The sequence below is a fragment of the Somniosus microcephalus genome, chromosome 21 (genome assembly GCF_052327205.1).
Source record: "Somniosus microcephalus isolate GS21.2 chromosome 21, FLI_Smic_1.0, whole genome shotgun sequence".
Lineage (NCBI taxonomy): Eukaryota > Metazoa > Chordata > Chondrichthyes > Squaliformes > Somniosidae > Somniosus > Somniosus microcephalus.
In genome coordinates, this window is record NC_141007.1 from 63,671,505 (window position 1) to 63,687,022 (window position 15,518).

The window sequence follows — 15,518 nt, forward strand, 5'->3', positions numbered from 1 at the left end:
TATTTTGGTTCTGTCTTCACAAAGGAGGACACAAATAACCTCCCAGAGATGTCGGGGAACATAGGGTCTGATGAAAGGGAGGAACTGAAAGAAATCAGTATTTGTAAGGAAATGGTGTTAGGGAAATTGATGGGATTGAAGGCCGATAAATCCCCAGGGCCTGATAATCTACATCCTAGGGTACTTAAGGAAGTGGTCCTAGAAATAGTAGATGCATTGCTGATCATCTTCCAACATTCGATGGAATCTGGAACTGTACCCATGGATTGGAGGGTAGCTAATGTTACCCCACTATTCAAAAAAGGTGGTAGAGAGAAAACGGGGAATTACAGACTGGTAAGCCTGACATCGGTAGTGGGGAAAATGCTAGAGTCCATTATAAAAGATGTAATAGCAGAGCACTTGGAAAACAATGACAGGATCGGACAAAGTCAACATGGATTTACAAAAGGTAAATCGTGCTTGACTAATCTACTGGAATTTTTTGAGGATGTAACTGGTAAAATAGATAAGGGAGAACCAGTGGATATGGTGTATTTGGACTTTCAGAAGGCTTTTGATAAGGTCCCACATAAGAGATTAGCGTGTAAATTTAAGGCACATGGGATTGGGGGCAAGGTATTGACTTGGATAGAGAACTGGTTGGCAGACAGAAAGCATAGAGTTGGATTAAACGGGTCTTTTTCCGAGCAGCAGGCAGTGACTAGTGGGGTACCGCAGGGATCGGTCCTTGGACCCCAGCTATTCACAATATATATTAATGATCTAGACAAGGGAACTAGATGTAATATCTCCAAATTTGCAGATGACACAAAGCTGGGTGGGCGTGTGTGCTGTGAGGAGGATGCCGAGAAACTCCAGGATGATTTGGATAGGTTGGGTGATTGGGCAAAAGCATGGCAGATGCAATATAACGTGGATAAATGTGAGGTTATCCACTTTGGTGGCAAAAACAGGAAGGCAGATTATTATCTGAATGGCAATAGATTGGGAGAAGGGGAAGTGCAACGAGACCTGGGTGTCCTTGTGCACCAGTCACTGAAGGTAAGCATGCAGGTGCAGCAGGCGGTTAAGAAGGCAAATGGTATGTTGGCCTTCGTAGCGAGAGGGTTCGAGTACAGGAACAAGGATGTCTTGCTGCAGTTGTACAGGGCCTTGGTGAGACCACATCTTGAGTATTGTGTGCAGTTTTGGTCGCCTTATCTGAGGAAGGATGTTCTTGCCATGGAGGGAGTGCAGCGAAGCTTCACCAGACTGATACCTGGGATGGCAGGAATGACGTATGAGGAGAGATTGGGACGATTAGGCTTGTACTCGCTGGAGTTTAGAAGAATGAGAGAGGATCTTATTGAAACTTATAAAATTCTGACAGGACTGGACAGACTAGATGCAGGAAGGATGTTCCCGATGGTCGGGGAGTCCAGAACCAGGGGTCACAGTCTAAGGATAAGGGGTAGGCCATTTAGGACAGAAATGAGGAGGAATTTCTTCACCCAGAGAGTGGTGAACCTGTGGAATTCTCTACCACAGAAGGTAGTAGAGGCCAATTCATTAAATATATTCAAGAAGGAGTTGGATATATTTCTTAAGGCTAAACGGATCAAGGGGTATGGGGAGAAAGCAGGGACCGGGTACTGAAATTGGATGATCAGCCATGATCGCATTGAATGGCGGAGCAGGCTCGAGGGGCCAAATGGCCTACTCCTAACTTCTATGTTTCTATGTTTTTATCCCCCTCTCTATCTCATCTGAAAACCCTGTAACCAGGAATGTTGAGTTGCCATTTCATGGTTAAAAATATAAAAATAGTCATGCTTTGTTTAAACAGCCAATATTCTAAACAGTTAATATTCTAAAAGCTGGTAATCACACTGAATTTTGTTATTTCAATTATATAAAATAAAGTTGAAGATAACTGCATATCCCTTTTGATTACCAGATGGCTCTTATCTGGTGCTGCCAGATTAATCTGGCTTCTCTTACAGCCTCCTGCTGCTTCTATTCCTTCAGTTTATATGTCACGTAACATGTGATTCCCATTGGGAAGCCCATTGTACAGTTCTGATATCTTTGTGGGGTGATTTTCAACTGCCAGCCACCCGTTTCTCATTTGAAAAACAGGTGGTTGGCAGAGGGAAATTGTGGGGTGAGGTGGGGAGGCAGTGATCCTTGGCCGTCTTTTAGATGCCCAAGGCTGGCCTATAAATGAGCACACAGCACCCCTGCTTGTTTTGGGCCAGAAGCTGTTTAAATATGCAAGCCAAGATTTTACACCATTTTAGTGCTCCGATTACAATTTTGAAGTACAAATAGACAGATCGTGCACCGTGCTACAAAAGGCGCAAAACCTTTTCCTTATTTTTTCTGCCGGTCTGTGCTCGCCCCCCTCCGAGATCAGTTCCTTCCCAAGGCTACATTGAAATGAAAGCATAGGTGAAAGCAGCAAGGATGGAGGTACAGTAGTGAAGAGGAGCAAGGAATTGTTAATGCAGGGAGCTAAATACAGTTAGTGTCAATGGATCTTCCAAAAAAAGCACAATTTTCAAATCAATGTTGGAAATGGTAACCTAGCTTTAAGATTCTAGTTTCAGCACTCCAGATCAATGAATTAGCAATGCAACCATTTTATATATGCAAAGTGAGTGAAGGGAATTAGCTTGCCCAGTGAATTTTGGCATGGGATTTAATGAACATTAACACCTCTTTCAGAATGGCCTTCCTGTATCCGGTAGCAACTAGGTATGAAATCCCAAACCATAGCAAGGCCCTACGCCACTAGAAGAGCCTCATAAATTTTGGGTAATAGTCTCTTGTTATTGCTAGTATTGTTATTGATGCTGTTTTAAGTTTACTTTTTTGATTCTGTCAAATGACACTTTCTCTGAGTTCACAAAGGTTAAAGTTTCATGCTTCATATAACTATTGGTATCAAAACAAATGCAGATATACCATGAACTGAAGTATGGTGTCAATTTCTAGCTTTGCCAAGGGCTTTAAGCATTGTAGAAAAAGAACCATTGCAGAAAGCCATGGCCGCTGCTTATGTCGCTTGTCCCCTACTGCATGTTACAATCACTATGGAATTTTGGTCTCCATTTGTTGGGAAAGTTTGAACAGTGTAAAATTTGATTAAAAGAATAACAAGAAAGAAAAGAAAAACAATCACTTCTCTAATGTGCATTGACAATCAAAATATATCTCAGGCATGTAAAAAGAGTAGGTAAAAAAGGTTCTAGGGCCTAGAAATTCTGGTACTGTAGGAATTAACGAATTCGTAGGAATTAACGAATTCCTACGAATAACGGAGATCGACACAAGAGAACAATTAAACAGGTCTTTACTCAACGGAGATGCCACGAGGACTGCCGGGGCAACCCCGTGGTTTGCGACGTGACGTCATCGCGTTTTCCCACACTCTTAAAGCGGCCACGCCCTGTACATGCAAACTCTATATACAAAACACAGTAATGCCTAACACAATGGTACAGGTTTAGGCTGGTGTTAGAACATCGTTCAAGAGAATTATATACAGTTAGCCAGAGTCATTCAGTGGTTCTGCCACATGTGCCCCCCCAGAATTCGCTTTAACGGACAAAGTCAAACGGTGAGGGGGTCTGACGAGCCTGTCAGAACGACTCCTGTACTCTCGAGGCGGAGGCTGCTGGCGGTCTGGCGGGCGGTCGCACTTGGTCTGCCGTAATGACGATGGGTGGCCGACCCCGTCTCAGCGGTTGTGCTGTCTCGACGGGGCGGTCGAGGTCTAAATGTGCTGGCTTTAAGTGGTCGACCGAAATGTGGTCCGATTTACCATCGACGTCTACCGTGAAGGCTTTGTCCCCTGCTTCCAACACGGGGAAGGGACCAGTATATGGAGGGGTGAAGACCAGGGACTATTTGACCGGCGAATAATCCCTAACCGTTCCATGGTTGCGAACTCCGTCTTTGCGACCGCCAGCTTGCCGGGTTCCAGGCGCCGGGCCCGCGCGTAGTCCGGGGGACCGTTGGTGCTGATGTGGTGTTCCACACCATGTTTTGTGGCTGTGGAGGAGAACGTGGGTCTTGTCAGGTCGGGGAATTCGCCGAGCAGGTGAGCGAACTCATCAGGAGTCGGGAACGCACAGGAGACGGTGCGTGACGTAGTGTTACTGCAGTAACACGGAAGAGAATCAAAAGTTGCTGCGTTGATCAGCCGCCGGTTCCTAACGTTGACCAGGAGGCTGTTGGCGCACAGGAAATCCACGCCGAGGAGGGGCTGGGAAACTATGGCCGTAACAAACTCCCAGTGAAAACGTTGCCCACCGAGGCACACCTCCACTCGCCGTCTGCCGAAGGTCCGAATTGTTCCGCCATTGGCCGCTTCAAGGGCGGGGCCGTGATTCCCCGTCTGCACACCGAGGGCGGACGCGGGTAAAATGCTGCACTGCGCTCCGGTGTCGCACAGAAAACGACGACCGGAGAGAGTATCAGTGATGAAGAGCAATTTTCCCGCGTTGCCGATCACCATCGCGGCCGCGGGGTGCCCGTTAGACATGTTCCTCAGTGGTCGTAGTGTCAGTTGTTGTTTGTTTTGTTGGGGAAAACTGCAGGGAGGGCGGCAATGCTTCGCCTTCGCGCCGAACTGCGCGTGGTAGAAACACAGCCCAGCAGGCTGACGAGCTGGGGCGGCGTCTGTGGGGGATGGGTGTCTTGTGGTGGCGCAGTACTGCCGAGTTACAGCGAAAATTTTGTCAGCCTCCGCAGCGAGTGTTGCGCAGTCTTCAATTTCAGATCTGGCCAGGGCAGCTTGTACCTGTTCAGGCAGTTGGCTGAGGAAAATCTCGCGAAATAGGAAACATTCCCGTTCTGAGCCCAGGAGTGTGAGCATTTGGCTCATCAACTCTGAAGGCTTGGAGTCCCTGAGCCCGGGCATAGTGAGTAATCGACGGGCGCGCTCCGATTTTGTGAGCCCGAAAACCTGCAGTAACTGCGCTTTGAGGGTTTCATACTTGCGCTCCGTTGGGGGGTTTTCGAGGAGGCTGACGATCCGAGAGGCAGTAGAGCTGTCGAGTGCGGAGACCACATAAAGGTACTTGGTCTGATCCGCATCGATGTTCCTCAGGGCGAACTGGGCCTCGACCTGAATAAACCACGAGGGCGCTTGCTGCTCCCAGAACTGCGGTAGCTTTAGCGAAACGGCGTTTGCTTCCATGCTGTGCTCTTCTTTTGTGAAAACGTTCACAAAAACGGGGTCACCAATGTAGGAATTAACGAATTCCTACGAATAACGGAGATCGACACGAGAACAATTAAACAGGTCTTTACTCAACGGAGATGCTACGAGGACTGCCGGGGCAGCCCCGTGGTTTGCAACGTGACGTCATCGTGTTTACCCACGTTTTCCCGTGCTCTTAAAGGGGCCACGCCCCGTACATGCAAACTCTATATACAAAACACAGTAATGCCTAACATAATGGTACAGGTTTAGGTTGGTGTTAGAACATCGTTAAAGAAAATTATACACAGTTAGCCAGAGTCATTCAGTGGTTCTGCCACAGTACTTCTTGGAAAAAAAAAATGGCGACCGCCTCACTTCCACCCACTTCTAGCACGGGACTCAGCGGCTGCCATTTTGGTGAGGGCCATAGCGCTGCCGTGAGTAAGGCTGGCCCTAGAAATGCAAAACAGCAGAGCATGCCGTCAGTCGTCGTGCAACACCGACTTGACACCACGCTCTACAAACTTGAACCTTAGTGCTGACTTTAAAGCTGGGTCGTAAGCTCGCTCTCAAAAGCGAGCGAGCAGCAGGCTTACAGAGACGCTGTTAGCACTACTTAAAGGGACACACACATCTTTCAGGTAAGTTTGTATTGAAGCTTTTAGACAGGATTTTTAATATTTTATTGAAGTAATGGCTTGGTGCAATAGATGTTAAAAGTTTTTTAAGTGTGAAGGGAATGCTGCTGCATGCTTGAAAAGCCTCGGATGGTAAAGGAAGGCCTCTGAAAAGACAGAAAATGCTGGAAATACTCAGCAGGTCAGGCAGCATCCATGGAGAGAGAAAAATAGTTCACGTCTCAAGTCGAGATGCTGCCTGATCTGAATATTTCCAGCATTTTATGCTGCTATTTCAGAATTGCAGCATCCACTCACAGAGGGAAGAGGGAGCCGAAGAAGGGGAAGGAAGGATGTAACCCAGACAGCCCCATTCTGGCCGGGATATCTGGGATGGAATCATCTGCCTGCGGTACCAGTGACCACAACCCCAATTCCCCTTTCAACATTTGTCCCACGCCTTACCTTCCCTCTGTTACTGACCATTACAGCGTCCTCTTGGCCACAATGCTGAAATAAGTCACCACAAAGCAAACTTTCCAATCCAACTTTACACATCTATCCATCCAATATGACATCAAGAAATCAACTCATCACCCTCATGCATTCCCTTAGTGACTGTCTTGTGTGTGCCTTTGCCTATCCTACAGATGTCATGCAGTGCTAACCCAGTGATTGCAGCATGGCTGATGGAAGGTTCCTGACTTTCAGTGGGGGACACTGCAGATGGCCTTGCAAGATGCTGGTGGCTGGGAATGTCAAATCAAGTGGCGGTGTTTCTTCTTCTCCTTCCCCATTTCCCTCTTCTTGGTCAACCACTGGCTGGGCAGGCTGCATTTCTTGGGTGTGTGAAATGACGAAGGCACAAGGGTGGAGTTGTGAGGGGAGGGCGGGAAAGCAAGAGGTACATGCGAGAAGGAGGATAATGTAGGAGGATACTGTTGTGTATGTAATATGTGTGCTACTTTGAACCTATGGACAGGACTGCACTACTTGTAGGGCGTAGTGATACGCAGTACCACTCCTGGCCATAGGGGTATAAATAGTACTGTGGGTACTGATCTCCCCTCAGTTCCTGCCTGTGGGCATGAAGTAAAGACCTACGTATAGTCCCTACCTCCAACCAGTAAAGACCTGTTTGAGTTATACGTTTAAGTCTTTGTGTTAATTGTTCAATACAATACACATACTTAACAGATACCAGCATCTTGTATCCTTTCAGCCCCGCCATGGGCCAAGGGCTCATCCATTCCCCTGCAAGAATGGCCAGTCCCGTCTCCTCCAAGGGGGTAAGGTGAAGCTAGGAATGTGAGATGTGCCTCGCGTTTGGTAGTGATTGTTGGTAGGTGAGTGATGGGGTGGGGGGGGGTCGTGCAGTGAGCGAGGCTAGTGGTGCAGTTGGTAGGAGATGGCTTTTGAAGATGCATTCACTGACCGTGACCACTTGTCTGAGGTCTTGAAGCTTCTTTGGGCACTGGAGCCAGGTGGTGGGGGCGATGCTGCTGGCAATGACGACCTCAGTGATCTGGTTACACATCGTTCTTTCTGGAGGGCCTCCTGACCCCTGTTGGTAGAGGACCTCTCTTGTAGTGTTGACCCCCTGCACAAAGCTGGAGTGCTGCATGCGAGACCCTGGGTGCCCCTTCCCTGGCTTTTTGAGCCATTTGTTTTAGTGCTGAAGCACTTTTACCATTTTTTTTTTTAGGTGCGGAAGGCAATTCAGCTTTAATAGCTGAAGACTGCCATTTGGAAATTATTTTAAAAATTTTTTGTCAGAAGGCAGTTGCGCTCCAAGAGTTAAAAATTGCCTTATTTTTAAATTATTTAAAAACATTTCATTTTAGAAGGCAGATCCCCTTTAAGAGACTGACACTGCTCTCTAAAATGACAGTCTTGCTTTAAGAGAAAGCTGTTCTTGCTCCAGGGACACTACTGCCATGCTACATTGGGCCTCCTGCTGTGAGTAGCAGCCGAAATCCAGCCTTACAGGGGAAATTTTGTTCTGCGCTCATGTTAAACAACAGGCAGCATGAAAATACCAGTGCTGCCTGCGCGATTAATTCGGGCGGCCGTTAACTGTGGCCAGTGATGGCACCGTCAGCTTTTGTTTAGCCCTAGAGAGTTTTCCAAAAGATTCTCAACATTGGAGATGCAGCAAGGCTGGAACTGCAAGGCTGTGCTAGCCTTGAAGGAGTCGGAAGCATAAAGGTTAAGAGCCTTGGTCACCTTAACTATCACTGGGCATATTGTCTTTATCATGGAGGCTGGTTGCATGTCTTCTTGAAGCAGATGGCACAGCCCCAGTAACTTTCTACCTGCTGCACCTGAGCCTGTGGAAGCAGTTGCCCTCCAACATTGGCAGGTAGCTGGCCAAATCTGTAGATATAATTGGTGGCAAGACAGTGTTGCTGTCAGTCTACCTTTGGTGCAATCTGTTATACCTGGCATCTGTTCTTTTATTTATCCTCTTCCATTACGACCAGTGAGATGGGAGTACCAAAAGAAATATCCATAGCTTTCATCTGTGTGGTAACATGAAAATGAACATTACAGATTTAAGGGATCAGATCCTGACAAGCAAGAGTCTGGCAGCTCATTTGAAATGGACAACAATAGTGCACTTCACTGATGCATGAAAGAAGGAAAATTACAGGCTTTCCCCACTAACTAGTATTTATAAGCAGATTTAATTGGTAATGAAACTATTGCACACTGCTGTGTACTGGAACTAGCTCAGAGATTTAAAGTGCAGAATGAGCAGAAGTGAGGGAATTAAGGAATTTTCTGGTCCCTCCATTCAGAATTTCCCTCCATGCAGAATTCCCCTGATGTAAGAACGTTTACTGGTAGGAATTTCTAGTTATTCCCAGCATGATTTAGGGGTAGAAGTTGAACTATCAAACAAACTTAAAAAAAAAAATTATATTGAAAACCTATAATTCTTTATCATATTAATGGAAAAATTTGACATTCCACAAATATAAAATTAGGTTTTCAGGGCCAGAACAGTTGTTCAGCAGTCAATACACCATTAAAAACCCAGTTACACATCTTTCAAAAAGGCTTAATGTTTTAGGGGGAGTTTTAGCAGCGATATTCCATTGTAAAAGGAGAAGTTTACGTCCTTGTATGTGATTTCAACTGCCGGCTCTGGGGAGTTCCACAGCACAGCCTGTGGCGGAGCAGTGAATCACTGACGCAACTTCAGGATTTCCGCGTTTATATGCGCATGCGCTAAATCCTGAAGATGCATTCAGTTTCAGATGGGTAATGATGCAAATGCTGACAGCTTTGTCGTCATTACCATTGCCGAATCCAGGCCATTATCTTGTTTGTTTAATCCACACATATATCTCTGGATTTTAAGGAGCTCCTGAATATATCAACCAGAACTCAGCTATTTCTGTCAGGATTTTAGAAAGTTTCCCAACTGTTCTGGATTCCAATATTATGTGACAACATTTTTCAGCTTCCAGCTTCAATTAATCCAGCTTCATCTGCATGAGGATAGGATTGTTCTGAAACCTTGTCCTAAGATTCTTCCATCTTCTCAGAAAATTACTAGAACATTTGTTCTCTATCTTGTTTCTCATACTTTGGAAGTGAAGTATTGATTTCACTATGTGGATGGCAAATGTACATTGAGAGGATTTATAATTCAATATAACCACACCATTGTTTGTACCCCATATAGAAACATAGAAGATAGGAGCAGGAGTAGGCCATTCAGCCCTTCGAGCCTGCTCCGCCATTCAACGAGATCATGGCTGATCATCCAAACCCTAGCACCCGGTCCCTACACCGACAGCCATCCCACCCAAGCCCTATCCCCGTAACCCCACGTATTTAATCCCCCCTAACACTAAGGGCCAATTTTTATCATGGCCAATCAACCTAACCTGCACATCTTTGGACTGTGGGAGGAAACTGGAGCACCCGGAGAAAACCCACGCAAACACAGGGAGAATGTGCAAACTCCACACAGACAGTCACCCGAGGCCGGATTTGAACCTGGGTCCCTGGCGCTGTGAGGCAACAGTGCTAACCACTATGCCACCGTGCTGTTACACACTCTTGAGATTTAGGTTCTTGAATAGAGATGGTTAATGGGATGCATGCAGAGTGCCATCACTTAGCAGGGTGGAACTCATGACAGATGCAATCAAATACTCCAGGGTTGTCCTGCCCTATTTCAGTATATTAGCCAAATACCTCCCATATTCACGGCCATCCTTTGACCTTGCCATTCCTCTGGCTCCCATGGTCTCTATCACAGACAAGGTCATAGCGGACCATTTCCTATTATCTCTCACCACCAACATGCCTCTACCCCATTCCAACCCCACTTCCTTCTGCATCTGCCCCCGAATAAACTCTCTCCCAAATCACTTATCACTGCACTTTCTAAATCCCAACTGCCTAGTCTTTGGCCCTCCATCGCTATTTCTAAAATATTTCTGCAGCTGTTGATCTGCTTAACTACTCCTTCATGTTCACCTTTGATGCCCATATATCCAGTAAAACGTCTACTATCTCTTCCCCCTGGCATGGTTCCCATCTTCACTCCCTCAAGTCCAAGGATGCATTCTTGAGCATATCTAGTGCACAAGTGGTTTAGCCAGCCATTACCTGGTTTGGCTTGGCCACAAAAAGAGCTATCAGACCACACTCTCTTCTGCCAAAACCATGGTTGCACTATTATCTATCCAATCATAGCCAAAGAATTTCCAGCAATGGCTTCTCTTCCCGCTCCTGAATTACCCCTGGAGTCCCCACCTGGAGCCCCTCATCTTCCTCATCTACATGCTGCCCCGTGGCGATGTTATCCGTAGACATGGGGTCAGCTTCCACATGTATGCTGACAATACCCAGCTCTACCCCTCCACTGCATTGGTCGAACCCTCCACTGCCTCTGCTTGTCCAATATCCAGTCTTGGATGAGCTGCAATTTTCTCCAGCTAAGCAATGGGGAGATTAAAGCCATTGCATTGGCCCCTGCTACAAACTTTGCATCCTCACCACCAATTCCATGCCCCACCCTGACCTTTGTCTCAGGCTGAACCAGACTGTTTGCCATCTTGGCATCTGACCCCACTTTCTGATCATCACAGAGACTGCATCCAAAATTTTATCCACCTTCTCATCTATGCCAGACTCGACTATTCCAATGCTCTCCTAGCCGACCTCCTAATTTCCACCCTCCATAAACTTCAACTCATCTAAAGCGTTGCTGCCCTTAACCTATCCTGCACCAAGTCTTGATCACCCAACACCCTGCCCTTGCTGCAGTACATTGTTTCCCGGTACCCAATGCCGCAAATTGAAAATTCTCATCCTCTTTTAAATCCCTTAATGGCCTTGCCCCTCCCTATCTCTAATTTCTTCCAGCCCAAGAGCCCTGATCCTGAACTCTCCGTGCTTCTGGCTCTGGCCTCTTGTGTAACTGCTTCGCTTTGCCCACCATTGGTAGCCGTGCCTTCAGCATCTAGGTTCCATGGTCTGGAATTCCCTCCTGGAATCCCAACACCTCTTCACCTCCTCCTCCTCCTCCTTCAAGGCCCTCCTTCAAACCCACCTCTGACCAAGCTGTTGGACACCTCTCTTAATATCTCCTTGTTTGTCTCTGTCTATTTTTGTCTGATTACGGCATGTGAAGCACTTGTAGACATATTTCTTTCAAAGGTGCTATATAAATGCAAGTTGTTATTGTTCCTGTTTGTGGTGGATGCTGAAAGGCCATCATTATAAAGCTTGTTTATTAAGGTTTTTGTTCTTCACATGGAAGTATCCTGCACATGGTGTGTATCTATTAAAAGATCTTTAATCTGTCTTTTTAGGAATTGAGTATTCATATAGTTGTGCATTATTGCCATTAGTGCATTTAATTAACAAGTTTTTACTTTATTTACCCTGGGGAGGTATCCTTTATATATTGCACAAGAATGGGATAATTAAATGGATGACATTACAAAGTCAGATCAGGGTTAATTGAAATAGCACCACGGCCATTTTCTGCATTCATGATATGGACTTACTCCTAGTGGTATGTGGAGGACACTTCCATTCAAAGAATGAAGAAAACATTATTAGGTGGCTAATCTACCATTTTCTACTCTATAGGAAATCATGGCAGATGCAATAAAGACTCCAAATGTAGTTGTAGCAACAAATAAACCTGGTTTGTATAACAGTCTGGAAGAGCTACAGGGACGGTCAGTGGTTGCTTAATTTATTTTATATTTATAATAATGAAAACTTATTTTCTATTACTAATAATTGTTGCTAGAAAGAACTGAGACTTATATATTTAATGTTATTATCATTGCAATATATTAATTCAGGATACTGATTGGCATAGGGATAGACAGATCAGGAAGGTAAATGCGTGGTTGAAAGACTGGTGTGGAAAGGAGGGGTTCCATTTCATGGGACACTGGCACCAGTACTGGGACCAGAAGGAGCTGTACCGCTAGGATGGGCTCCTCCTAAACCGGCTGGGTCCAGTGTCCAACCGGAAAGTGTAAATAGGGCTGTCAATACGACTTTAAACTAATAAGGTGGGGCTGTGGCGGGTGGGGGCAGTGGGGTGCACAAGAGGCATCTGGTGAAAATAACAAGTCTGAAGATAAAAGAAATAGAAATATAGGGGTCGATTTTCAGTGTGCCGTAAGGCGGGCTTTTAGGCGTGCGGGGGGGCAAAAATCCCGAATTCGGGGGTCCTGACACCATCCCGCCCAAAACCCGCCTCCATGTAAGTTTCAAAGGAGGCGGGTACCCGCCCCGCACTGGGACCTGCCGACCTGAGGCGGGAAGGGATTAGTGCCAATTAACTGCCTGTTAACAGGCAGTTTTTAGCCTAATCCCTATTTTGAAGGGTGTCATGTGGGATTCCTGACGGCTCCAAACCACGCCAGGTTAGAGGAGGCGGGCCGTCGGGTTGAAGGACTTGGAGGGGTCGAGATTTCGGTGTTCAGGTGAGTGATGGGTACATGAGTGCAAAGGTAAGTGTGTTTGGTGTGTCTAAAGTGTGTAAAGAAGTTTTCATTACCTGTACTTACCTTTACAGCCTTCCTTCCTCTAGGCTTCGGGAGTCCATCATTCAGCCGGCACAGAAAGCAGAATGGCCGCGAGCTGTCAAAAGTGACAGCCTTCAGCTTTCAGTGCCGGCGAGATTTCTAACTGAGTCTGCGTAGAAGGACTCATGTTAGAAGTAAGACTGTCACTGTTTGACAGCTTCAAACAGCTGTGAAACACATATTTCATCTGTCAACACGTCTTGACAGATGAAATTTCAGTCTGTGATGTCACCTGTTGCCGGGTGGCCCTTAATTGGCAGCGGGCTCAACAAGGTCAATCAAGGGAAAATCGCGTGGATTGGCCGCATCTCGATGGAGGCGGGACTAAAACCCGAAAGTTGTAGTCCCGCCTCCTTCCCGACTTCTGAATGAAAACCCAGTCCATAGAAACATAGAACATAGAAAAATAGGAGCTGGAGTAGGCCATTCGGCCCTTCAAGCCTGCTCTGCCATTCAATGTGATCATGGCTGATCCTCTATCTCAATACCATATTCCTGCTCTCTCCCCATACCCCTTGATGCCTTTTGTGTCTAAATAGGAGATGAGAGTAAATGTCAGATCAAAGTAAGGAATAAGGGTAGCATAAACGGCCAGGGAACAAATTATAGTTATAAACCATAAGTATAAAATGACTGTTAAAAAATAAAGTGAGGGGAACAATTAATAAAATCAAATTAAATTGCCTGTACAGCAATGTGCATACATCTGAAACAAAATGGAGGAACTGGAGGCAATAATTCATAGCAAGGCACCAGATGTAGTCGGGATAATGGAAACATGGCTACATAAAGAACAGGATTGGCAGTTAAATGTTGCATAAGAACGTAAGAAATAGGAGCGGGAGTAGGCTATTTGGCCCTTCGAGCCTGCTCCACCATTCAATAAGATCTTCTACCTCATCTCCACTTTCCTGCACTATCCCCATATCCCTTGATTCCCTTTATATTCAAAAATCTATTGATCTCTGTCTTGAATATACTCAACGACTGAGCCTCCACAGCCCTCTGGGGTAGAGAATTCCAAAGATTCACCACCCTCTAAGTGAAGAAATTTTTCCTCATCTTGGTCCTAAATGGCCGACCCCTTATTCTGAGACTGTGACCCCTGGTTCTAGACTCCCCAGCCAGGGGAAACATCCTCCCTGCATCTACCCTGTCAAGCCCTGTAAGAATTTTGTATGTTTCAATGAGATCACCACTCATTCTTCTAAACTTTAGATAATATAATAATAATAATAATCAACTTTATTGTCATTGTTAGTGCACAAGTGCAGTACAACGAAATGTAGGCTTGCGGCTCCCGAGAGTGTACATTTAGATTAAGACATTTAAACATTCAACATTCATTTGGCTTGTAATACATTAACATAAACATAATAAAGTGCATTGGCAGATGTGCAGGCTTTAGAGTTTATTTGTGGAGTTCAGTAGGATGACAGCCTAGTCTACTCAATCTCTCCTCATAGAACAATCCCCCCATCCCAGGAACCAGTCTGGTGAACCTTCATTACACTCCCTCTATGGCAAGTATATCCTTCCTTAGGTAAGGAGACCAAAACTGTACACAATACTCCAGGTGTGGTCTCACCAGGCCCCTATATAATTGCAGTAAGATGTCTTTACTCTTATACTCAAATCCTCTTGTAATAAAGGCCAACATACCATTTGCTTTCCTAATTTCTTGCTGTACCTGCATGTTAACTGCAGGACATACAGGAAACTTTGTGCTATCCGGCACCGACGGGACCGAGCTGCTGCCGTTCCCTCAAAACTGCCGGACACTCCAGAGTTAATGTTGAAACATACGGAGATTTTCATCTAGGGAAGGAAGAAGTGGGTGGGGTAGTTGTACTAAGTAGAGACAACATATTGGCAATAGGAAAAAGGGACATAAACTAACATTAAGATAGAAACAGAATCCAAATGAATTGAGACAAAGGATAAGAAGGGATCAACCACATTAATAATAGTAGGGATATAGTTGGATCCGTGGTTCAGTGGATATGCTGTTATTAAATAATCACACGGATGCTGTACATTAACAATAATCAGGTCTTTACTGGAGGAGGGTAGTCTCAAGACTGGGGGTACAGCGGCATGCGCAAAGCTTATATACAGGTGTGGTCACTGCCGGTACTACAGTATACAGGAGCTGTAAAAGTAGTTCTGACTTAAAGGCACATACACTACAATTCCTCCCCTTTTAGATTAGTAGTACCCCTAATATTCAAATAACAATTAACATTTCAACATGTACATTAAACAACAAAAGTCCATTTATAGATTCAGTCTTTGGGGTGGCTTCCTGACCCTTTCCGGATAGCGCCTTTCCGGAGGTTCTTGTTCTTGGTGCAGAGGCGTTTCTGACCCCTTTTCATCGGGTAGTTCATCGGGTTCCACTGCTACTGGGTCTGAGGTAGATGCTACCGGTATGTCGGGTTCATCCCCAGGTACTCGAGACATGGGGTTGACGCGTTCCTGTGACGCTAAGATCTGATCGACGTGGCGTCTCACAATGTTCTCCCCGACATCCACTGTGTACATTAATGGCCCCTGCCTTGTACATATCGTTCCGGGTTGCCATTTCTCTGTTCGATAGTCACGGGCCAAGACTGGTTGCCCTACATTGAA

General features: G+C 45.8%; 1 protein-coding gene across 1 annotated transcript in view; it reads left to right on the plus strand.

Moving 5' to 3' along the window:
- LOC147102876 (dynein axonemal heavy chain 17-like) overlaps positions 1-15,518 on the plus strand; it is a 908,504-nt gene that overhangs the window by 354,756 nt on the left and 538,230 nt on the right. The window contains exon 32 of the mRNA XM_085963770.1: positions 11,932-12,023. Coding sequence (XP_085819896.1) covers positions 11,932-12,023 — 92 coding nt within the window. The remainder of the gene's footprint in view (positions 1-11,931; positions 12,024-15,518) is intronic.